The sequence below is a fragment of the Martes martes genome, assembly GCF_963455335.1.
Source record: "Martes martes genome assembly, chromosome: 17".
Classification (NCBI taxonomy): Eukaryota; Metazoa; Chordata; class Mammalia; order Carnivora; family Mustelidae; genus Martes; species Martes martes.
The window spans coordinates 18,397,250-18,423,013 of NC_137905.1; the positions used below are offsets into that span (position 1 = coordinate 18,397,250).

Here is a 25,764-nt window from a genome sequence, read left to right on the forward strand (position 1 = left end):
TGCTTAACCCACTGAGCTACCCAGGCACCCCTGTTTTGTTTTGTTTTGTTTTTTAATTAATATTTGGACTGTTTCTACCTTTTGGCTGTTATGATTTATGCTGTAAACATTTGTGTACAAGTTTTTGTGTGGACTTATGTCTCGTTTCATTTGGTTGTATACCTAGGTGTGGAATTGCTGGGTCATGTGGTAACAACTTTTATTTAGGGTTTTGATCATTTAATTTTTATGGTGTGAGGTAAGGATCCAACTTCATTCCTTTGCCTGTGGCTGTCCAATTGTCCTAGCATCAGTTGTTGAAAAAACTGTTCTTTCCTTACTGAATGATCTTGGTACCTTTGTTGAAAATCATTTGACCAAAGATGTATGGATTTTTTTTCTAGATACTCAATTCTATTCCATTGATCTATATATTTGTCCTTGCCTATACCATAGTGTCTTGATTACTGTTGCTTTATAGTAAGTTTTGAAATCGGGAAGTGTGAGCCCTTGAACTTTTTTCTTCTTTTTCAGGATTGCTCTGACTCTTCTGGTTCCCTTGCAATTCCATATGAATTTTAGAATCAGCTTGTTAATTACTATAAAGAAATCAGGTGGGATTTTAATGGATTGCACTGAATCTCTAGATCAGTTTGGGAAGTATTGTCATCCTAATAATGTTAAATCTTCTGATCCATGAATGTGAAATGTTTTTCCATTTGTTTAGATCTTCTTTAATTTCCTTCAGCAGGGGTGCCTGGGTGGATCAGTCATCAAGCGTCTGTCTTTGGCTCAGGTCATGATCCTAGGGTCCTGAGATCGAACCGTGTCCAGCTCCCTGCTCGGCGGGAAGCCTGCTTCTCCCTCTCCCACTCCCCTTTCTTGTGTTCTCTCTCTCTCTCTGTGTCTCTCTCTGTCAAAAATAAATAAAATCTTTTAAAAAGAATAAAGATAGATGTTTATTGTTACATATTTTCTCTAAGTACTACTTTATGCCTCACAATTTTTTCTTAAAGATTTTATTTATTTGTTTGAGAGAAAGATAGTAAGGGAGCACATGTGGTGGGAGGGGCAGAGGGAGAGGGAGAAGCAGTCTCCTTGCTGAGTAGGGAGCCCTATGCAGCTCAATCTCAGGACACAGGGGTCATGACCTGAGCCAAAGGCAGACGCTTAAGTGACTGAGCTACCCCTGTGCCCCTCACAAAAAATTTTTAAATTAATTAATTTAATTTGGGAGAGAGAAGAGAAAGAGAGTACGTGTGGGGGGAAGGGCAGAGGAAGAGAGAGTCTTAAGCGCACCTCACGGTGAGTGTGGAGCCTGACTTGGGGCTCAATCTCGAAACCCTCAGGTCATGACCTGAGCCAAAACCAAGAGACAGATGCTTAACCAACTATGCCACCCAAGCGCCCTCTCTTCTTATGAATTTGATATGCTGTTTTAGTTTGACCTTTTCATTTTAAGATCGTTATTACATTCTTTATTCTTGATTTTCTTCCTGACCCAGGTTGTATTCAAGACAGTAGAATGCTTGAATAATTTTCACATGATTGGGCACTGTTTATTTGTTTAATTGGCTGAGCCTGACCTTTTTCCATCATGATCAGTAATATGATGTGGTCTGTACTTTGAAACAAAGTTTGCTTAAAAAAAAAAGAAAGAAAGAAAAAGTTTGCTTAATGCTCATTTATACTCTAGCACATCAGGTTTTGTGAAATATGTAGGTACAGAGTTTGTTCCCAGTCCACCATAGAGTTTTCTGTACATTTGTTTTTTCTTATTCATTTATATATCAGTCTATTTTATGAATTTGTTATTAGAGGGTAAAAGAAATTTTGAAAATAATGTCACCTGCAACCTGTGCCTAAGGGCTGAGGGCTTCAGGTTGGAGGGTTTAAGCAGCTTTGGGCCTGATGGTTGTTACTGGGTCAGGGAGACAGTGGGTCAGGTGTTACAGGGAGCCACTGAGGGATTTAAGCGGAGGTGTGATCTGTCCAGGTTGGAGGGGACAGGAGCGGGGGCAGGGGCAGGTGCAAGGAGGCCAGTTAGGGACTGTCTCAGTGGTCCAGAAGAGCATGGTGGTATCTGGGATTCGAGAGATGGGGAGGAGGACGGGCCCTGTGGAAGTAGTTCATCCGGCTTGGTGTCTTCCGAGTAGTGGGTGAACAGACTGCAAACTACTATGTTGTGCTTGTAGGATTTTGCTAATAATTGTGTTAAGAATTCTTTTATTAATAAAATGGCCTGGTGATAGCCATTTTAGATACCAAGTCTCAGTGTCATTCAGAGCAAGTAGAAGAGTGCAAATCAAACCGCCCTTGTCTGAGTGACTCTAAGAAGAAGGTAACTTAGGAAGTCCAGCCTTGGCCTGCCCAGGTGCTGCTGCAAGAAGTACCTGGTCTTTGGCTTAGTCCAGCCTCTCATGAGTCCCTGGAAGAGAAACTTACGAGAAAGGAGAAGCCCAAGTGTAGAACTGAAGCCCCTTTTCTTATAGTTCCTGATCTGGATGAGTGAAACCAGTAACAACAGATGATGGATTTGACTGAGAGAGAGCCTCCACCCCTCTCTACTTCTTGACTGTAGGAGATAACCTCTGTCTGTCATACACACGTGCATGTGCACACATGCGCGTGCGCGCACACACACACACACATACACATACACGCACACACAAGAGTCCCCACACCCCTCCCTGCCCTTCCTTTCTCCTATGCCCCAGGTTGCTGGTTTCTCTGGTTGCTTGCTTCTTGTTGCTGAGTAGAACTTATGGTAGCTGCGTGAAGTAGGTGTGGAGGCAGTAGAGGCAGTTCTCTCTTTCTTTGAGGGGCCCCAAGACTCTGTGGCCTATGAATGGTTGACCGTACTTTGCCAAGGCCTGAAAGTACAGTTGAAGGGCAGCTCATGAGCCATCCAGGCAGTTATACAACTCACTTCTCTGGCTCTTCTCTGTCTTTGAGCAGGTCACATCTCCTGAAACCTCAGTGCTTTGTTTATGGTCCAGCACACAGTGAACCTGCTTGCTTCAAACTAAGTTTATCCCACTGCAAAACCCAGATCCTCCTGCTTTCCTTGTGTCCACTGACAGTCACTGTTCACCCAGCCCCCAGGTGGCACTCTTCAGACGAATCTTCGCCCTGTCCCTTTCCGCATCCATCCCATGGTTCTGCCACTCTCCAAGTATGTCTTTAATCGGTCCCCTTCTCTATCCTTACTGTCATTGCCTCCCCATTGGGCTATTTCCATGGCCTCCTGATTCATTGCTCTATATCGGGTCTCTGCTCTCCACTTCCTGTCCCTTGCCTGTTATGTGCTTCTGACCCCTCTGCCAGGGACACAGGCCTGTAAGCCTTGCTTGACATCTTCTGCCCCCTCTACCCTCCACATGGGCTGCACATCAGCATGTTTGTGAGGGCCGGGATACACTGCAGACATTCTCTGCTCTGCCTCTTGATAGGTGCCCTTCTTACTGTGGGGGTATCCTTCCTGCTTGTGTCCCCCTGTGCAATACCACCTAACCCTTTGGGTCCTGACCACATTTCTGTCATGACATTTACCTCTCTGCCTTGTGTGACTTATTCATATTTATCCAACGTTACCCTCACTGGGACTTGGACCACATCTTTTTATCACCACTCTTCCAGAGTGAGCATAATGCCCGTGGGCTCTTTCTGCATCTTGCTGTGCTCTGCCTCAGTGCCGTGGCTTCAGTAAGCCAAGTGTGGTTCTGGAACCATTCCTGAGTCAGGTCCCTGCTGGCCTGCAGCCTGCCCTTGGCTGGGAGAAGCGTTTATTTGGATCGTAGCCTCCCTACTCTGCCCTAAATATTGTGGCATTGATTGTGCATGGGGGCTCTGCCGCCACCACCTGTAAGAGGAGTGACCATCCCCCCTTCTCTGTTTGTTAGGGCTCAGTGTCATTGAATCAGCTCTGGGCTCACATTTAGTCATGTGAGGAAACACATCTTTAGGGTTGCGGTCAGCTTGTGGAGCAGTATGTAGCTCAGTGGTTAAGAGCATGGACTCTGGAGCCACACGGTCTGCATTTGCATCCTGGCAGCTGTGTTACCTGAGGTAAGTTACTTAACTGCTCTGTGCCTCTCTTTTCCCCATCTATAAAATGGAAACAATACTTGTATGTAACTCACATATGGAATGGCTTTGAGAATTTAGTGAGGTCCTGTACAGTGATTAGAACAGTGTCTAATAAAAAAAGGGTACATACGTGTTAGCTTTTGTTGTAATTGAGAAAAAGTGTTTTTTCTACCTGTGGAAGGAAGAACCTATACATTTGAAGTTCCTTTTTTTTTTTTTTTTTAAAGATTTTATTTTATTTATTTGATAGACAGAGATCACAAGTAGGCAGAGAGGCAGGCAGAGAGAGAGGGAGGAAGCAGGCTCCCTGCTGAGCAGAGAGCCCGATGCGGGACTCGATCCCAGAACCCTGGAATCATGACCTGAGCCGAAGGCAGAGGCTTAACCCACTGAGCCACCCAGGCGCCCCATGAAGTTCTTAAGTAAATAAATAAATACAGTTCTTTTATGAATGTGTATCAGAGTAGAGTTAGATGTAATTGAAACTACATTTTCTTGCCAGTGCTTGTGCTTTCTGTATTTGAGTAGCCATGTTAGTATGTGTTAACTGGAGTTGAGTTCTGGAGGATGAAGACGGCATAGCAAACAAACAGGCTGTTGATGTTTCAAGTGTTTTCTTGTAGGTTTTCCTGTACTAGCTCCGCAAGGACGTCTTTGCCTCTGGGGCTGTCAGGAGCAGGATGTAGCCACTCTCGGGGTCTCACTTGGTCATGGGAGCAGATGAGAACAGAGTACCTTCGGTATGAGGCTGGTGGTCAGACTTTCCAAGGAACATCTGGGCCTGTCTCAGCTTGCATGGTCAGAAGTTTCTGCATGGTCAGAAGTTTTGAGGTTTACCTTTTGTAAGGTGTTTTTGACCTCCATTAAATGTGAAACCAAGGAGCATATGTGGTCCAAAATAAGAATGTCAGAATTCGTGGACAAACGGCTTGAAAGCAGGGCAGATAGTCTACAGGCAGGTGAGTACCCTCAGCCCGACCCTCCCATTGCTGAGCTGGCAGCAAGCAGCGTGGGCTGCGATCCCTGGATTGAGGAAGCAGGGGGAAAAGTCAGAGGCGTGGACAGAGGGAGGGTTTTGGGCTTCTCCTAATCTTGAGGGCTTTGAAGGGGTTGAGGATAAGACAGATTCTCCTTTTGTGCCTTGTACCTCAGAGAGGGCCAGGAGACTCAAGCTGTGTGGATAGGTAGCCCCGTCTGCCTCAGAGCTGGGTAGCTGGTAATTTCCTCTTTGCCATTTCTGTGCAGGAGGCAGCTGTTGTCTTAGTGTGGCATGTATTACCTTAATTACTACAACCCCTCAGGAGAACCCTTGAGGCAAACTTCCTTCATACTGTCTGAAAAGAAGCAGCTCCACAGCTAGGGACTGGGGGTTGGGGGTGCAGGGTGCATATCTCCTGAAGCAGATGGCACCTCACAACTAGGCTCTGGTAGGGGTGAGAGGGTAGTAAGGGGACTGTCTGCCTTGCTCCCACAGGATGGTCATGTTCAAGTGAACATCTTTTCCTCCCCCTAGAGCTTACTTTAACTAAGCCTACCCTGAACAGTCTGTTAGGAGCATGCCCCCAGGAGTGTTTGTGTCCTGATCTCGTGGCTGGGGCCTGCTTCCACTGGGTGGGACAGATTCTACAAATAGCCGATATTTCTCATTTGCATGTGCCATGGGAGAAGAATAGCAGATAGCAGAGATGAGGGAAATGACCTGGATGGGAGTGGAGGGGTAGATAACCCAGGTTTCGCTAGGATGTCTGGAGCAGATGGTGGTTTGGCAGTTGGGGCCCAAGGGCCAGGTATCTGTTTGGGATCCCTGGTGGTTCTCCTGGTAGTTAATGGTGCCGGTGCCACAGGACCTGCCGTGGTCCCTGCGGTGAAGCTTGTTTCATGTGAGAGGCCCCCTGTTACTGGGCTACCCCTCCCTGGGCCAGCAGCACGCTGGGCCCTGTAGCCAGCTGCGTCCTGGTCCTTTTCTGTGGGCCTCTTCCCTTTAGCCACAGGGAGGCCTGTATTACCTTAACATAGCAGGACTGCTTGGCAGCCTTGTGAAGTGAGGCAACTCAGTCAGGCATGGAAATTATTATTCCTGGTCCTGGAGATTTCTTGTCTACAGTATCCTATTTTCTTTTTTTTAAAGATTTTATTTATTTATTTGACAGACAGAGATCACAAGTAGAGAGGCAGGCAGAGAGAGAGGAGAAAGCAGGCTCTCCACGGAGCAGAGAGCCCGATGCGGGGCTCGATCCCAGGACTCTGGGATCTTGACCTGAGCCGAAGGCAGAGGCTTTAACCCACTGAGCCACCCAGGCGCCCCCAGTATCCTATTTTCTTCTTCCAAACACCAGCTCCCACTTCTGTAGCAGAGGTGAAAATTCTCACTTTAAGACTGTTTTGCAGGACAAGTTAAGTCTTTTGGGTTAAGAGGTTTCATCAACAGCAGAAGGGCCAGTTCTGAAACCTGAGTTTGTCAGTCTCTGAAAACAGAGATTCTCAAGTGTCCTCTGGTATGGTTTGCAGGCCGGGGCCACCTCAGGGTGGAGCTGAGTGGGGACTAGTTACTGCTCAATCCCTTGCTTCCCTTGTGCCGGGTAGAAGTCTGTATCTAGGTGTCCTGGAAATACCGCACCACCATACCTAGGCCTCCTTTGGGGAAGGGTTTTGCGCATGCCCATCTCTCAGGATCTGGCGATGTGTGCGAAGTCACAGGCTCCTGCACTACCAGGGGTCACCCATCCACTGACTTTCCCAGAGGTTCGGAAGGAGCTCATTAGAGACAAGGAAAAGGCAAACCCAACTCTAGAGGAGAGATACAAAGGCCTAGGGGTTGAGGTTGCCTCTCAGTTTTGTGGGACAGTGCCACCCCTTTCCTTAGTCTGATTCAGTATGGGTGACAGACCAAGTCTGTCCTGTGGGAGCCTGAGGTATAGGCGGGTAGCACTGTTAGATATGGCAGATGCTACTTGAGCCATGTCCTAGCCAGACCTAGCTAGACTCCCCCTGGCTTCCCTGGGCCTCCCCTGGCTATCAGGTATCGCTTTCTTTGGGGGCAGGGAAAGAGTGTGACTCTTGGAAGGCCCCTTCTATGCAGGTGCTGGCTGTACACCCCCTGGCCTTGCCCATGGTTTCAAGCTAGAACCTGCTCCTTCTCAGTAGAGGGCCTGGATCCCCCTTTGAGGGCAGGATCCACCCGCTATCAGCCTTTGCTGTCACCAACTACCTGCAGAACCTTTTTCTCCTGCCCTCCTTACCTTGCCTTCCATGCGGAGCAGACTCCCAGGGTACCCTTGAGCCCTTTTGCCTGGAGGTGCCAGAGGCATAGCCTTAGGATTGTGTAGATTCTGTTCCTTGGTCCCAAGGTTCTGAGAGTTTGGGGTAGCAGCCATGTGAGTGTTATGATGGGCCTTCTCTGATGCCACCATGCTGCCTCTGCTGAGTGAAAAGTTGTCTTTTGCTTTCCTGTTACCCATTGTTGAGCTACTCCAGGCAATGGGTCCGTCAAATTTTTTAAGATACTTGAGGTTTGGGAAGAGACATTTGTCTGATGCATTTCCGGGGAGGGATGGCTCTGAGTGAGTGACCATCCTTGAGAAGCAGCCCTGCCAGGAGGTCTCCCAGGACACATGTGTTCTTTCCACAGCAGCCTCAGGCTCAACAAGCACCCTGGCCAAGCCAGCCTAGCACCTTCCCTCCATAGCCAGTCTCACGAGTGACATTTTGAGAGTCACCAGGCATGGCTGCTGAGCTCTGTTAAGTGTGCTGAAGGCCAGCCAGGTGGCCTCCCCAGGAAACCGGGGATAATCAAGAGTGGAGCAGGCCTGGGACTGCCATTGTTGAGCTATTCGGACAGATGGGTGGTCCACCCCCCTTGCTCCCTCGGGGATGAAGGAAGCAGGAAGTCTCAAGTGCCCAGGATTGACCATGAAACTGGTGCTAGGAATGGAGAGGAAGGGGAAACTTGAGGGTGAGTATCTCCTGCAGGCTGCCGTTCCATAGCCATTCTCGTGTGATCCTCTCATCAACCCTGAGGGAATCCGGTCGAAAGAACCCAGAGGGCTGGGTGGCAGAACTGGGATTCAAACCCAAAGCCCAACTGTGACTGGGACCCATTTACTGGGGAGAGATGGCTGGCTTGGTGGCGTGGGGGCCAAGGTTTAGGCTAGCTTTGTGGGGTATGGCCTGGCCTCTGTATGCTGGTCAGTCATGTGCCAGGGCCAGAAGCTAATGGGCAGGCACAGCACCAGCCCCCTTCCCAGGTTCCGTGCTTCCGTGGTGATGATGCAGAAATCTTTGTATTTAGCGATGAGAGTCCTCTCCATTCCTAGCTCCCCTGCGCTGAGGCCCCTGATATGTCTTGGCAGAGGGAAGTTGCATGGGTTGGGTGCCTGGAGCAATCATGCTGGAGTCCCTGGCAGCCCCACGGGAGTCTCCTCCCCTTCCTCCAGGGCACTGTAACCAGGGACGGCGTCTGGGAGTGCCGAGATGATGAACCATTTCCTTTCCTCAGCCACCCCCACATTTCTGTGAGGGAGACTGCTTCTCTGAGTGATAATGGAAGGGGAAGTGGGTGGTGCCAGAGCATCTGAAGTGGGCACCTCGGGCCTCCTGGCCCCAATGAGGCTTGGCTTTCCCCTTGCGTCACTGGAATCTGATAGGTGTCTGACGTGGCAGGCTTTTCTGTGTGGGTGCCAGGCTGGCTACCCATTCGTTCTCTCTGGGAGTGACCAGGCTTATTCTCTTTGGACAGGGAAGAATGGTTAGTTGTAGCATTTTGGTCAGAGTGTCGTCCCCATTGTGCAGTTCCAGCCAGAACCACCTGGACCTGACTTCCTACAGGGCCTGACCCAGGCAGCTGTGCTCCCTTGTTTCCTTCTGGACCTCACATCTCAGTGTCCTCTCAGACAGCTGGCTTCTGTAGACAGTCCTATGGTAAGGGTGACAGCTCTCATTCCTGGGCTTATCACTCCACCCTTGCACCAGGCACACCCAGAGAGGGTGATTATTGCTCCTGCTACCAACTTAGAAGGTGCTGGCTTTGGCTGCAGGGGTTCTGTTTGGAGTTGTCTTCTGAAACAGAGGGTGGTGAGGCTAGAGGGGAGGCTTACCAAGGCAGAGGTACAACAGTCACCATAGCTGCTGGACCCTCTTAATGGGAAGGGGGGCTTAGATTCATGGATTTTTCCAGAGCGGGCAGAGATACTTGTATCAGCTGCCTTGTTTCATAGAGGAGGAAACAGACTCAGAGGAGCTAAATAACCGACCCGGGTATAGAGCTAGGTCCGCAGCCTATCTGCAGGCCTCTTTCCAGGGCCCAGAAGTGGCTTCACCATTAATCTGTATAAGTGGGGGCAGGATGCAGGCAGACAGCTCTAATTGCTTTTCTTTTCTTAAAAAAGAAAAATGACAACAAAACTCATCACAGTCAAGCCCAGGACTGTCCACTGGCAGTGTGTCACGAAGTGGTCTGACCATTGACAATCCTGTACTTCAGACTTTCCGCCAGCCCTCAACCATGTTTCCCTTTTTACTTCAACAAACATTTCTTGAGCATCTTTTGTGGGCCAGGTATTATGCAAGGTGAACAAAAGGATGCTTAGACATGGGCCCTTTAGCCAGAGGACTTTGGTTGCTTTAAGGGAGAGAACCCATCTCTAACCAGGTTGGTCTGCCAGAACTCAGGCAGGGTAAACAGAGGAGTATGGTCTCAGGGACTCAAAGGCTGAGACTTTCTTTCTCTGCCTCTTGCACCTGCTTTGTGCTTATTAGCTTTAGTCTGTCAAACCTTCAACACAAGATGGAAACAATGGGGGCGCCTGGGTGGCTCAGTGGTTTAAGCCTCTGCCTTCGGCTTGGGTCATGATCACAGCGTCCTGGGATCGAGCCCCACGTCGGGCTCTCTGCTCAGCGGGGAGCCTGCTTCCTCCCTTCTCTCTCTGCCTGCCTCTCTGCCTACTTGTGATCTGTCTGTCAAATAAATTAAAACAAAACCAAAAAAAAGATGGAAACAATGGCAGCACAGAGCTTTGAGACCCACTCTCCTCCCAGCATCCTTGTAGAAAAATTCCAGGAAGCTCTCTTACTCATCCAGTTTGGGTCAGGGAGAAGGAGTTACTAGGATTAGTGGTTCTCACTGGAGACAGGATGGGTACGGAGAGGAGCTACTTGAGAGAAGGTGAGTGCTATCCCCTAAAGAAGGGCGGCTCACAGACAAATCCTAGCATTCATTGCTCACCTACTCTACTGTTTGTTCTTGCAGCCTTCGGGGAGGGGTGCTAGGAGGCTTTGTGCCCAGTCCCTTCTCACAGTTGATGGAATTCAGCCAGATACCAGTAGGAAGTAGTACTGGTCAGGTCAGCTTAGCTTGGGGTCCAAAAACCTTGTAGGGGTTACTTCAAGCTTTTTTTTTTTTTTTTTAATGGAGCCCTGTCTTTGAGGAATTCAAGTGTTCTCCTTTCAGAGCATCTTGCTTTTTCCTGAGATTGGATTGGGGGCCACCTCAAGGAGGAGGTAGTAGCTTCACCCTTGTGGGTACCTTCTTGGTTCTCACCTGAGTATCCCTCAGAGGAAAGGAGAACTGAGCTTCTGAGAGTGTTATCTACAAGACCACGAGTCCTCCTGTAGCCTCTCAGGGCCTCAGTTTCCTCAACCTTCAGATGGGGTTTATCGTACCTGCTGATTGTTTTGGAGACTCAGTATTTTTTAAGGTTAACCTTAGAGCTATTTGACAACACTTTCCAGCTGATCCCCCCCTCACTTGGTAGAGAAGGGAACCAAGGCCCGAGGAGGCAAGTGACTGCCCAGGGCCTGCTGTCTTGGAAGGACAAGGCTATATCCAGGACCAGACTGCAGAAGCCCTTCAGGCCATACTTCTGCCCTGGTACCCAGGGCTACAGTGTCTCTTCCTGACAGGCCACACGCCCTCTGTAGGACCCTAGCTTGAGACTGACAACAGACTCTGCAGAATGTGCAACTGCAATGAGGCCGTGGCCTTTTGTTTTTTCTCCTGTCTGCCTGATTCCTCAAGATCAGCAGTGGTAGTACCAACTTCTCTCTGCCATACAGCCTCTCAAGGCCTGGGGAGAGGATTCATTGCGAGTGGGGTAACTTAATCCATCGAGAGTAACTTCGTGCCCTTTAACATCTCCTCATCTATTTTGGGCTTCTGGTGCCGTTCTCTGTGTTTGTTCTGCCCTTTCTAGTCTTTGGCCTGAATTTTTCTCCCAAAGGGAAAACAGAAAGCCATTGTATCAGGACAACACAGTAGGAAAATCCTCCAGTGACTTCATTTTAAATTTTCTGTCTACACCACTGTTTGTTTAGTGAGTGTTCCCCATCTCAGCCTTGAGCATCTGGGATGAGCCACAGTCTTGCACTGGCCTTGTATAGCCACCCACCTGCTCTGACTTAACGTGTCTGAAAGGCCTGCTCCTTCTCTTGGTAGGTGGTACCACCATCCACCCATTTGTCCCAGACAGAACCTGGGCAGCATCCTTGTCTGCTCTTAGACCAGCAGCACACACATCCAGTGGGTCCTGTTGATTCTGCTCCGACTCTTTGTAAGTCTCTCGACTCCAGCCCCACTGGTCGTCTTTTCCTGTTTCTCAGATATGGTGAGCTCATTCCCTTTGCCCCCAAAGTTCTTTTTCTGATTCTCTCCTTAAGCACACCTCTGCATAAGGGTCAGGGCTTGGCGAGGTCTAACTTGACTACACTATCGCCATCCCCACTCCCGTTTCTAGCCCATCACCTGGCTTTGTTTCCTTCAGAGCAGATTGTGTCTAACAGGTGTCTTCTTGTTTGCTTACTGGTTTACTTATATATTGTGTCTTCTCTCTTGCTTTCACACCTCCCCCTACCCCTAATTTATCAGCCCCATGAAGTAGGCAGGCCTTTGTTAGTCGGCTAAGTGGATTGGTTGCTTGTCCTTTCCAAAGGCTGGGAAGGTAGCACGGTGGCTCTAAGCCAAGCCGCTGCCACAGCCACTGTTACTAAATGAAGTGATTAACATTCCATTTTTCACCCCAAGCTAGCTTTCACACACACATATGTGTACCTTCTATTCACATACAGGCTCTTAATTGTGTTTGGAAAAAACATTGGTTATAAAATCATAGCTTCAATTGAAAATACATTATAGCTCTGCGTTTTTCTTGCAAAAACTTTTAACTTCATAGCACTCTGATAAGCAAGAGACAAAGAGCTGAGGTGTTTCTTTTCTTTGTTTTTTTTTTTAGATTTTTTTATTCATTTATTTGATAGAGATCACAAGCAGGCAGAGAGGCAGGCAGAGAGAGAGAGGGGGAAGCAGGCTCCCCGCTGAGCAGAGAGCCCGATGCGGGGCTCGATCCCAGGACCCTGAGATCATGACCCGAGCCGAAGGCAGAGGCTTAACCCACTGAGCCACTCAGGCGCCCCGAGGTGTTTATTTTCTACACTGATCATTCCTGATGTCATCAGGGTGGCGTTCTTTTTGGAGGCCCTGGGGGGAAAGTCTGTTTCCTTGCCTTTTCTGGCTTCTGGTGTCCACCTGCATTTCTTTCTTTCTTTCTTTCTTTCTTTTTTTTTTTTTTAAGATTTTATTCATTTATTTGACAGACAGAGATCACAAGAAGGCAGAGAAGCAGGCAGAGAGAGAAGAGGAAGCAGGCTCCCCGCCGAGCAGAGAGCCTGATGCGGGGCTCAATCCCAGGACCCTGGGATCATGACCTGAGCCAAAGGCAGAGGCTTTAACCCACTGAGCCACCCAGGCGCACCTCCACCTGCATTTCTTAACATGTGTCCCCATCTCTCCATCTTCAAAGTCAGCAGCGTAGCATCTAACAGTCTCTGCTTTCACATCAGCTTTTCTTTTCCTTTTTAGATTTTTATTTATTTATTTGACAGAGAGCGTAAGAGGGAACACAAGCAGGGGCAGTGGGAGAGGGAGAAGCAGGATTCCCACTGAGTAGGGAGCCCGACTTGGGGCTCAGTCCCAGGGCCCTGGGATCATGACCTGAGCTGAAGGCAGATAACTTAATGGCTGAGCCACCCAGGCACCCCCACATCACCTTTTCTGAGTAGACCCTCTTGCCTCCTCCTTACAGGGACCCTTGTGATTACAATGTCTCCCCATCCAGATAATACAGGACAGTCCAGTCTCCCATTTCAAGAGCCTTATCTTGATCACTTCTTTTTCCCCTTAATCTCATATGCAAAATCTTCAATAGCATATTCACAGGTTCTGGGATTAGGACCATGGACATCTTTGGGAAGCCTTATTCAGTGTACCACGAGGACTATAAATTTTCTTTCTTTGGGTAAATCTATATAATTGATAAATCATTTGGGAATTGGAAACAAAAACAGGAAAACTTACCTGTTTTCCAGACAGCCTGAGGTGATTCTTGAATTGATTCTAGCTAAATACTTGTTTTTTAATTGAGCTCTTCATATTTTTAAAATTTAAAATCCGTATTTATAGCTTGATGGTAGTTTTGTCAAAATAATTACATAGTTTATTTTTGAAGAAAAGCATTCAAAATACTTAAATTTCTATTTTAGGCCTTTGGAAATGTAAGCATCTGTTGTTTTGGTGATAGTTATTGAACTCCCATACATGGAGACAAAAACATCTCCCACTTATCCTTGAGTCATTGGCTTAACCATTAAGGAAATAGTTCGGTGTGATTTTACTACCTTTGATAAATCAAATGGCCACATTAAAAAAAAAAATACATTTATTTATTTATTTTAGAGAGAGGGTACATGGAGGGGAGGGTCAGAGGAAGGGGAGAGAGAGAATCCCAAGCAGACTCCCTGCTGATTGTAGAGGCCAGCTTGGGGCTTGATCTCATGACTTTGAGATCATGACCCCAGCTGAAACCAGAAACTAAGAGTCAGATGCTCAGCCACCTGAGCCACCCTGGTGCCCCCAAATGGCCACGTTTTTATTAGGATTTCTGGAGTACTTACTGCTTTAATCTGAGAAAGCTAAAACAAAGAAAATCTTGTAGTTCAAGTTTTCTACCTTCTAGACAGAAAATCTGCATACAAAATCTGTCCTGCAGGGGCATCCTTGTGTGAGAGAAAAATGGGCTAGAACTGGTCATTGCACATGAACACACAGATGTGTGTGTGTGTGTGTGTGTGTGTGTGTGTGTACATATGTGTACTACCTCTCAGACTCCTGATGTGCTGGGCCTGGAGGAACTGGTGATGAGATCATATGGCCCATGCCCCAAGGAGCTCCTGTCTTGGCCAGAGAGGATAGTTAGGGGGCATTGTCAGGAACAGTGACTGGTGACTTGAAGGGTTCAGTAGGAATCAGGATTGATCAGGGATGTGAGCAGTATGCTGGGGGAGAGGGGCCAAATAATGTTTGGGAAAACTTCAAGGGGCAAGCTTTAGAGTTGGATCATGATGAACTGGTACAAAGGGAGGACCCAGTGGACATCAGCAGCTGTGGGCATAGTTCTGAGAGGACCCACAGGACAGCAAGCTGCTCTCCCTAAGGATTCTTGGGGAGGGCTAGAATGGGCAATGGCTTTCCTGGACAGTGTTCCCCCACCACCACCTGGCCTCAGGAGGTGGTGAGTGGTGAGCTTGGCTTTAGGGAAAGCTTTGCTGCTCAAGCACCATTGAGAGCCACACTTCTGTCCCTGGCATCCCAGGCCCCTGGAGCGGAAGTCTGGGTTTCTTGCAGTGGTAGGGTACTTAGCAGAACAGCCTGTCCTGGAGGATTCCATGCTGAGAACTTAGGCCCGTGGCCTAAAGTGAAGGGCTCCTGTCTTTCTGTCTGGATCATATGCATGTTCTTTGTATGTGAGAAGTGTGACTTCTTGGTTAGGAACCCTTTTCCAGTGGGCACTAGGTGGAAATGTGTGTTCTGGTCTGCTGTTCGTGGCTGCCTGGTGAGGTGGGAAGGTGGAGACATCCTGGAGAGCCAAGACGGGCAGCTGCAGCCTTCAGGCAGGAGGCACCAGTGGCTCTGTCTTCTTCTAGGGCTGAGATCTGGCCCTTCCCTCATTTCTGGCCTGGAGGCCTCCTGAGTCACTGCAAGTCAGAGATCTGAGGTCCACAGAGCCCTAAAAGCAGTGCATCTAACCACTGTCTTCTGTGAAGGGTCTGGGGCTTGGGGATGATTTTACTACCCAGGTGGTTACCACACCAAATGAGACAGGATCCATGACAGGGAAGATGTGGGTTTTGGAACCTGAAGGTTTGGGTGCAAATCCCAGCTCCGCCATTTCTCAGCGTTGTGGGCTGGTGAGCAAGGCCCCCGGTCTCGAGGTAGAAGTGGCAGTACCTGTTGTGACAAATACGCAGCCTTATTGCCACGCTCTCCTCACAGGTTGCCCCAGTGTGGTCAGTTACTGTGTCGCATATGGGGAGCACCCATGCTCCATCGGAAGGATCCAGGGAGGACGGCTGTGACTGGTATGGCATGTGGATGAGGATCCTGAGGCAGGGGAAGCTGGTGGGCAGGCCTGGGGCCCCAAGCACAGTCTGAGCCAGACCTGGAGGGATAATTGTCACTTTGCTGTTCAGCTGGACCCCCTTCCTTTGTGGCCTTCTGTAGTTGCAGGTGCTGCTGCAGAGCCTTATGGCCTCCTGTATGGAGGCCTGAGGAGAGCCATTGCCTCTGGTAGCCTCTTCAGCCAGCTCTTGGGCAGAAATGGGCATCGCTGTGCCCCAGAAGAGCACTTCCCTAGAGTCAAATGATCTATGAACCCACCAGCAGTGGAAAGACTCCTTTCACTCCTGGGCCTGGGGAGGTTAGAAGTTGGATTGATGCCCAGAATAGCACCTTGTCCCCTGAGCTGGGTAGTCCAGTATCTCTGGAGAATGGGAAAGGTGGGAACAGAGCCTGGCTCTAGGCATCGGGCCTTCTAAAGCCAGCCCTGGGCAGTTCTCAAGATAGTTTTCTTGTGATGTGGTAGAAAGCTATTGGGAGGGGAGCAGCAGGTCTCTGAGTCCTGTACTCAGTAGTGAGAGCCATTCAGCTTTGGTGTATTCCCCACTGTGGGTTCAGGGGAAGCTTTGTTTAACCAGAGGGTTCCTGGCTGAAAAGAAGTGAAAGCTCAGGGTCCACAAGGCTTGAGACGGATAATATGATTAGGAGAAACAACTTGCCCTTGAGCCTAGCAGTACAAATGCAGGGCAGAGCTCGGGCTCCACAGCCTGATCAGTTCCGCCTCTCCATCCATGCTCTCTGTCTCCTTTGCCAACTACTGTCCTTGTCATCCATCTGCTTCACCCCCATACCTCTGCTTACGGCCTGCCCACATCCCGCTGCCCTTGCCCTAACCTCCCCTTCCCCACCACACACATCTGTGCACATACTGAAAATGTTTGAGCCCTGCCTTCCTTTCTCAGCTACTCAATCCTCAACCACTCTGCCTTTCTGGAGAGAGCTTCCCTCCCAGCGGAGAACTTCTACCCATGTCACTTGGGAAGGGAGGGGTATGTTTAAGCATGTTCACATAGGCATGCTACTCAGACCCGAAGGAGGCAGCAAAGGCTGGGAAAGCTATTTGGAGGGACTGCTTTGGGAAGTAGACCTGCTTGCCAGCCTGTCAGGCTTGCCTACCCTGTGCAGGTCCTGGCTTGCCATGGCCCTGTCGGCTCTACTCCTTTTCCTTAGCCAAGCAGGCAGGCAGGCCCTCTGCAGCTCACACCCTCTGGTCCCATCTGTGCCCATGCCTTTCCCAGAGTGACCTTTTCCACTCTTTTCCCTGTACAAAACTGGTATACTTCAGAGATCTCACTTACTTTTGCTCTCACTAGTTACTCAACATGTATGGAGGCCCTAGTCAGTGCAGTAAGCCACGAAAAAGAAATAGAAGACATGCAGAGTAGATGGGAAGAATGCAACTGTCTTTATTCTCAGACAATATATTTAAAAATCCCAAAGAATCTTCATAAAAGCTACCAGAACTAATTGGTGTGTTTTACAAGGTTGCAGGACACCAGGTGAATATATAAAAAGTCAAATATATGTGTGCATATGTTTAATAGCTTTATCGAAATAAGATTTACATGCTACAAAAACCACTCATCTAAAGTATACACATCAGTGGTTTTTAGCATGTTCACAACTGTGCAACCATCATCTTAATCTAATTTTAGAACGTTTTGTCACTCCAAAGGAAACCTTGATCCTATACTCCCACCCCAAAATCAATTATATTTTGATATAATAGCAAAAAACAATTGGAAATTGAAATTTTAAAATAACACTTAGAATAGCATGAAAAGTAGAGTAGAGAAAAATTGGTCAAAACCTTGTTGAGAGAAATTAAAGACCTAAATAAAAGGAGAGATATGCCATGTTCAGAAATTGAAATAATCAGTATTATTAAGATATCTATTTTCTCCAAATTGATCTATAGATTCAACCCAATCCCAGTCAAAATCCCAGCAGGCCTTTGAAAAATACTGTTAAGGGGTTCCTGAGTGGCTCAGTGGGTTAAGCCTCTGCCTTCAGCTCAGGTCATGATCTCAGGGTCCTGGGATCCAGCCCTGCATCAAGCTCTCTGCTCAGCAGGGAGCCTGCTTCCTCTCTCTCTGCCTGTCTCTCTGCCTACTTGTGATCTCTGTCTGTCAAATAAATAAATAAAATCTTTAAAAAAAAAAAGAAAAGAAAAATACTGTTAAAAAAATAAAAAGACACACCACACCCTGGGAAAAAATATTTGTGAAACACATAAAAGGATTTGTATTCAGACTATATCTAGAATCCTTAAAGCTTCATAAGACACACAGCCCAATTTTAAAAACTGGTTAAAGGGGCGCTTGGGTGGCTCAGTCAGTTAAGTGTCTGCCTCCGGCTCAGATAGTGATCCTGGGGGTCCTGGGATTAAGCCCTTTAGCTGGCTCCCTGCTCATCAGGGAGTCTGCTTCTCCTTCTGCCCTTCCCCCGTCTCTTTTTTCATAAATAAATAAAATCTTTTTTAAAAACCTGTTTAAAAAAAAAAACCTGGTTAAAAATTTGCATAGTTCAATAGTTTTCTAACAAATTGATGATTCAGTATTTGAAAAGATGCTCAAAAGATCCTTGGTCATTGGGGAAATGCACAGTAAAGCTGCAATGACATTGAAACTACTAATACCTACTAAAATGGCTAAAAGAGTAAGAAAAAAAACCCCAACATCTGACCATAACAGGTGTTTGTGAGAAAGTGGGGCTTATACATTGCTATGAGAATGCAAATAGTACAACCACGTAGGATAACAGTTTGGCAGTTTGTTATCAAGTTAAGCATATACTTATTTTATGAGCCAGCAATACCACCTCTAAGTATTTATTCAAGAGAAATGAAAACATATGTCCACGCAAAGGTCTGTATGTAAGTATTTATTGGCTTTATTCACAATGGCCAAAGATCGAAACAGCTCAAATGTCATCAACTAATGAATGGATAAACTGTGTCATATCCATATAATGGAGGACTACGTCAGCAATAAAAAGAAACAAAATACTGGTACACCTAAACAATGTGGGTGAATCTCGAATGTTGTGCTAAGTGAAAGAAGTGAGACACAGGACCCTCTGTGTTCTGTGATTTCATTTCTGTGACATCCTGGAAAAGGCGAAACTTTAGGAACAAATCGGATCAGTGTTGCCAGGGACTGGGGTGGGTGGAGTGGGGCTGACTGCAAAGAGGCATGAGGGAACTTTTTTTAACAGCGGTTATTTCTATGTCTTGATCATGGTGGTAACACTTGTTAAAACTTGCTGAACTGTCCATTAAAAAGGGAGAATCTTATTACATGTAAATTATACTTCAGTTAAAAAATATGTTTAAAAACCCCTCAAAGGTCAGTTTAAGCCCCTCTCCTTCATAACATTTTCCCTGATCGCTTCCTTGTCATACACATGGCCTTCTGGTAAGTCCCTTCCAGGTCACTCATGGTTTTGGTTCTTGTTAACCACAGCTTGGGCCCCTTGATTGCTTCAGCTCCTCAAGTGCGATCACCTGCTGGACTCCCTGCTCCTTGGGCGTAGCCCTACCCTGTCCACAGCCGGCTCTGAGAGGCCAGGAGTACTGACTGAGGTGGTAGCAGGCTGGAGACAGGAGCTCAGACCCAGGTGGTGTGTCTGGCTGACTCAACTACCTCCACTCACCTGTTGCTCTTCTCTTCCTCCACAGGTTGGGATAAACATTCCTATGGTTACCATGGCGATGATGGGCACTCATTCTGCTCCTCTGGCACTGGCCAGCCCTACGGTCCCACATTCACCACAGGAGATGTGATTGGCTGCTGTGTCAACCTCATCAACAGCACCTGCTTCTACACCAAGAATGGCCACAGCCTTGGTGGGTGCCTAGGGGACCTTAGAGGCTATACCCCATGGAGCCAGTTTGATTGGTGAGCGGCCCACAGGCAGGCTGGAACACCAGAGCAGGGTCACTGATCCTCTGCTGAGCTCTGGGGAACTGCAGCCGTTTTCAGGCATTGGAGCCCTGTGAAGTGAAGGGAAGGTAGTGGAGATGCTTCCTTTGTTAATCCATCCATTTAGCAGTATTTGTCAAGCCCAGGGTTGGTGCTGAGAAAAGACCAGGGTCATGGTCATGCCCCTGGCCTGTGTGACACTTGGTGGAGTTGGATTTGGCCTTGATGAGAAGTATATACCACTACCAGTGGTAGTGATTTGCACATGCGTGGCCTGGGTCCTGACTTTGGCTGGCCCTTCCAACGTGCAGGATGCTAAGTTGCTGTGGAGCAACAAGAGGTCTGCTCTCGTATGGGAGGTAAACAGACAGGCTGGAGTCAGATGGGGCCAGGTCTTTTCTAGCCTTTTCACAGGTTAACAGATAGCAACCTGGACAGAGTTCTATTTAAAAGGGTCCTTCCGGGTCGCCTGGGTGGCTCAGTCGTTAGGTGTCTGTCTTTACCTCAGGTCATGATCCCAGCGTCCTGGGATTGGGTCCTACATCGGGCTCCCTGCTCAGCAGGAAGCCTGCTTCTCCCTCTCCCATTCCCCCTGCTTCCGTTCCCTCTCTTGCTGTGTCTCTCTCTGTCAAATAAATAAATAAGATCTTAAAACAAAATAAAATAAAATAAAAGGGTCCTTCGATGTAACTGCAAAGGAGAGACTGACAAGAGTGAGGGAGGGCCTGGGGAAGATTTAGATAACCTAAGGCAAGGTCGTGGCGATTGGTTCAGGCCATGGGGAACAAGCCTGACAAAGGCCAGGGTGGCCCAGGAGGGTTTAGAGGCAGATGGGGTGCACTAGCAAGAAGAGAGGATGGGAAAGTGGCTGGATAGTGGTGCTGTTAGCCAGGATCAGGAAGCCAGGAGGAGCAGCAGTCAGTGGGGAGTGATGGGGGCCCTGAAGGATCTCTTGGAAGAGCAACGCTGTACATGTGGGAGATTTAGGATAAGAGCCTGGGAGATAGGGAGACATTGGTTATTGTGGTGTCTTGCCCTACTGGGGCTGACTGGTATTTGACTCTTGAGTGAGAGGAGCCCTTGGCCAAAATGGCCCTGAGGTAGTGCCTAACCTCTGGGCCTGCCTGTTTGGATTTGCAGAGGTCTCTGATCTGGCAGAACCCTACCAGCTAGGCTGGCCACAGGCCTTGGGAGAAAAGGGAATTGGATATTTTACTTAGAACCTAACTTGTAGGGGCGCATGGGTGGCTCAGTTGTTTAGCGTTTAGCGTCTGCCTTCGGCTCAGGTCGTGATCGCACGGTTCTTGGGATCAAGCCCTGCATTGGGCTCCCTGCTTGTGTTCCCTCTCTCACTGTCTCTGTCTGTCTAATAAATAAATAAAATCTTAAAAAAAAAAAAAAAGAACCTAACTTTTAGGAGGCCTACATTCCCTGGCTTGAGGGGCAGTAAGAAGGTGGCAGAGATGACTTCTGTGTGGGTTCTCCATGAGATGAGCCTCAGCTGAATTAGGCTGCATGAGTGGGAATTGGGTTTGCTGGTGGCTGGGACTGAGAGGCCAGGAGTCAGCATTTCTTTTCTTTCTTTTCTTTTCTTTTTTTTTTTTTTTAAGATTTTATTTATTTATTTGACAGAGAGAAAGCGAGAAATGGAACACAAGCATGGGGAGTGGGAGAGGGAGAAGCAGGCCCCTTGCTGAGCCTGACATGGGGCTCGATCCCAGGACCCTGGGATCATGACCCTAGCCGAAGGCAGACACCAACTGAGCCGCCCAGGTGTCCCAGGAGTCAGGATTCCTCAACAGGACAGTCAGATGCCACTGCCCATAGTGGGCAGCCAAGAACGTAGCATAAACCCCGCAGAGGTGACTCAGGCACACATCTGGAGACATCCTCTGAAATCTGTAGCCACCTGGCTGTAGTTGGTGGCATCCAGCTGGTGAGCTGGCAGCTAAGGACAAGGTCTCAAAATGGCTTCTTACACCCACTTTGCTCTCTGACTCTGGCTGTTTCCTGGCTCTTGTTCTGCTGTTAGAGTCCCAGGGGCTTCAGTTGTGGCCTTTTTACCCATGTCCCTCTTCACCTGTCCCAGTCTCGGTCTTTTCTCTGTGCTCTGGATACCTGCCTTTGTCACATCCCTCCAGGTTGTCCACATTTGCCTGGTACAGGGCAACAGGATGAAGTTCGGGGCATACCCTGCTGTCTTCTCTGCACCTTCATCTCTCTCATCTGGGCCCTGTGGGCATGCCAAGCCCCCAGGCTCTTTGTCAGTCAGGTACCTAGGTCTGTAAGGAGCTCTCAGACACCTTTATGCCAGCCCAAACCCTCACATTGTTTTTAAACTCTTATCTCCCGGGGCGCCTGGGTGGCTCAGTGGGTTAAAGCCTCTGCCTTTGGCTCAGGTCATGATCCCAGGGTCCTGGGATCGAGTCCCGCATCGGGCTCTCTGCTCAGCAGGGAGCCTGCTTCCTCCTCTCTCTCTGCCTGCCTCTCTGCCTACTTGTGATCTCTGTCTGTCAATTAAATAAATAAAATCTTAAAAAAAAACAACTCTTATCTCCCACTTCCACCTGTTTTATAGACCTCATGCAAGATCTCACTCATTTAGGAGGATATTGCTTATTTTTCTAACCTGTCAGGATCGTCTGTGATCTTGCTTGTTCTTTCTCAAATATTTGATAGCCTTGTCAGCACTGTATTAACCTAAAATTTGATAAACATGTTTATTTATATTTTCATCAAGGTCTTGAAAAAATATTTGAAGAGAATAAGGCTGAGATCTGAGTCCTTCAGAGTATAGCTATTTAAGAATCACTTAATTATGTTCATTTGAAACTCTTGTTTTTCTGTCTTGGCCACAACGATATTACTGAGACCTTACTGAGAAATGAATGTGGCCTGTCCCCTGCATTTTCTAGATCACAAAATTTAATGGAAGGGCAATGAACTTGGATTGATAGACTACTTGGTGAATCTTCTAATGACCTTGTTTTCTTTCCCTAAGCCAGCTTATCAATAATGTGCTTCAGAATCTCACCTGGGATCAGTCACTGCTTTTTACCTTCATAACCCGAACCCTTACCTTCTCCCCTTTGGAGAAGTGGAAGGATGTTTCCTCCCTCTGACCTCCCCATTCCTTTGCTTTCTTTGCTCCATCATTCCTCTGTCACGGCATTGTTAGTTGCATGGAGCCGGCAACACTTTGAGGTCCTGGCTCCTGGGAGGTCTTAGCAGATACTTGATGGAAGGATGAATGAGCAAATGAATGGAGACAGGAAATGATGTCTCACCTACAAGGGGTCCACACATTTGCAGTCATTTTTACACATTCCTGTGCTCTTAGAGGCTTTATACCCTCAGCCTCATTAACCCCTGACCTATGTCTCTTTGGCTCAGAGCACTTCTTATCAGCAAGTTTGAATGTTCTGTTTGTATCCTGGATCTTTGCCTGACTTTTTTCCGAGATCTCACCACTACATTGGCCTTGCGGAGGTTCCCAGAGACCTGGAGGTCTGGGGGAGCTGTGTTGCCCTTGTCAGGCGCAATAGGGGGTGGAGTAACCTCTTTCCTCATCTTCCTGGAAGCACCTCAAGGCCTTGTCCTTCCTGAGTGCCTTTGTGAGGTAGAGCTAGGCATGCCAGGCTGGGTCTTCCTTGCGCAGAAGTGTGGCAGTTGCCTCACCCTGTGGCACAGCTGCAGCCACCTTGTACCAAGACCTCACAGTTTTGGAAGCAGTTCTTATAGAATATCTCAGTTTCTCCTTTCTTTCTTGAAGTGTCAGGATTAGTGTTACCCCCTTATTTCAGATGGGCTTGGAAAGATTGGGTCAATTGCCACAGTCACACTGCAGATACTGATGGAGCCTGGACCTCCTTTCTGCCGGGGCCCATGGGTCTTCTGCATGAGCTGGGGGTATAGCAGCAGCAGCCTGACCACACTGAGCTCTGCACAGGCAGCTCCTGTGCGGACCTGGAGGGTGGACATTGAGGTCTTCTCCTGGAGGCTTCCAGCCTCCGCTCTGCCAGCGCTGTGACTGCCACTCTGCATGTGGGGGTGAGAAGTGGCTTCAGGTAGGCAGATCTTGGGGTTTGCGTACTTCCCTCACTCAGGAGCAAAATAACCTGGCAAAGAATGTAAGCAGTTTCTCTGCACGTTGGTTTTTTCTTTTGTAAACTAATATTCAATGTAATGTAATGTAAATTAATGTAAACTAATGTGTACGCCTTCTAAGGTTGTTCTGAGGATGAAATGGTTCCTTGGGAGGCCCTGAGCCCAGGACCCAGCACAGAGCAGGCACAGGGTACGTGCCAGCTGCCTGACAGGATTCTGGCCTCGGGTTCATTGGGAGACCTACCGTGAAACCCTCACCTGTTCCTCTCTCTTGCTGGGTTTCGGTTTCTCTTCTGGGCAGGAGTTAGAGAAGCTGACTGGGACCTCTAAGGAGTGGCTTGGAAACTTCTCAGTCCAAAAGCTCAGGAGCTTCTAGAAGATAGAAGAATTTTCAAAAAATGGAAGGGCTATGAGTCCTTGGAAGGCTCACCTTTCTCCGTGAGCCTTTGCTCGATCTATAGAACATGAATGCTCTGGTGGATAATTTGAGGTGCCTGTTTTGCTCACATATTTGGGCAACTTTCCTCTTCTCTCACTTCCAGCTCACGACTGAAGAACCTGGAAGCAGTCCCTTCCCTTGGCAGAAGGGTCAGAGGGTACACAGGCCCGTGTTAATCTAGGATTTGTCAACTTGAAAGCTCTGGAGACTCTGGATGGGTATTGGCTGGAGATGGGCAGCTGCCACCCTCCTTGTGTCCACTTCTCTGTCAACTCAGAGATGAAGTTGGAGCCTCAGGCTAGGAAAGAGTCCAGGCGTACCACTTCTGCTAGTTTTATGACTGTTGGCAAATCATTTCACCTCTGAGGCTTACTTTCCTCATCTCTAAAATGGGGATAAGAACGCCTGCTCCCCAGAGCTGGTATACAGATCAGATGCAGTGATGGATGGAAAAGGGCTTGGCATATACAGTAAATCTCCATCAATACATGTTGGATCAAAAGAAGGATCAGGCCTACAGAGGCCTCAGGGTACATTATTTGGGTTTAGTCCTTCCTGGCAGGCTTTTTCCCTGAGAGAGTGGAAGATGTGTGGGCAAACATTCAAGTATTTGACTTTACTTCCAGCAAGACCGCCCAGCAAAGGGAATGCCAGGGTCTAAACCTACCAGACCCCAGCACCTGCTTGGCCTCTACCATAGGAGAGATGTGTGCTGACCAGCCCCTCCCCAGGCATTGTGGTGGACCCTCTGTGGTCCCACAGACGCATAGGAGACCAAGTGGCCTCATTTCTGTTCTTTCTTTCTGCAGGTATAGCCTTCACAGACCTCCCGGTAAGTACTATTGGTGGGTCTCCTCCCTCTGGGCTCTTGGGGGCTGACTGGGATGGAGCATGGTGGAACCTGCAAGTGCAGGGTGTGGAGCCTGGCCCTTTCCCCAAACAGGGATGTATGCTGTGCTGTCAGCTTGAGAGTACCACTAGGGGTATCTCCTGGCCTTCCTCTCTCTCCAGCAGCAAGGCCTGGTCTTCCTCCATGACTCTTAGCAGGTGACAGTGATTTGTGGCATTTCCAAAGGCAGCTGGGGGGATGGTTTGGGTGGAGATGAGGGTAGCTCCATGGCTCAGCTGGTCTGGGCCAGTTCTGTGTGGCTTACAGCCAGTGGACTGGTGTATATAGAGCATCATTCTCAACTGTTAGGGAGCCCGGTCCTGGTGACTGCTCATCAGAGATCCCTAAGGAAGGCTGCTATCCTAGAACTAGGTCTGCTACCACACGGGGTGTGCCCGAGCCAAAGAGGTGAGCTTTGTGGGGTTTTCTCTTCTTAGAAAAGGGTGAGGTTTCCTGATGGCTTAGTTCATGGATCATCCCCATCTTCTGCACCCCAGTCCTTCATTATTATGAGTCATCACAGATCTCGTCACATGCAAGGCCTCCACCCAGACTGCTGGGAGTCTGGCTGGGCTCTGTGTGCCCTGGCTGGGTTCTGGAAAGAGAAGAGGTTTGCTGACTCTGGTGATTGCCTTAGAATCTGGAGCACCCCTGTAATGCCCTAGGAAAGGCCCTTGTGATCTGAGTGGCCTTCTGAAGCCCAGACTACAGCACTCAGGATCCTGTTAGAAACTCTTAACTTTAGATCAGAATCCTTCTGTCCCACCTGGAAGGCCCAGAGAGGGGCTTTGGTCCTAGGCAAAGAGAAAGACAGGAGAATTCTGGTCCCGGCTAGGGAATGGTCTAGTTGCGGAGATGTGACATGAGATAAGGAGACATGAATATAGCCAGTTGCCAA

General features: G+C 48.4%; 1 protein-coding gene across 1 annotated transcript in view; it reads left to right on the plus strand.

Moving 5' to 3' along the window:
* RANBP10 (RAN binding protein 10) overlaps positions 1 to 25,764 on the plus strand; it is a 65,361-nt gene that overhangs the window by 30,874 nt on the left and 8,723 nt on the right. The window contains exons 4-5 of the mRNA XM_080828226.1: positions 19,188 to 19,355; positions 24,787 to 24,809. Of these exons, the coding sequence (XP_080684352.1) occupies positions 19,188 to 19,355; positions 24,787 to 24,809 (191 nt within the window). The remainder of the gene's footprint in view (positions 1 to 19,187; positions 19,356 to 24,786; positions 24,810 to 25,764) is intronic.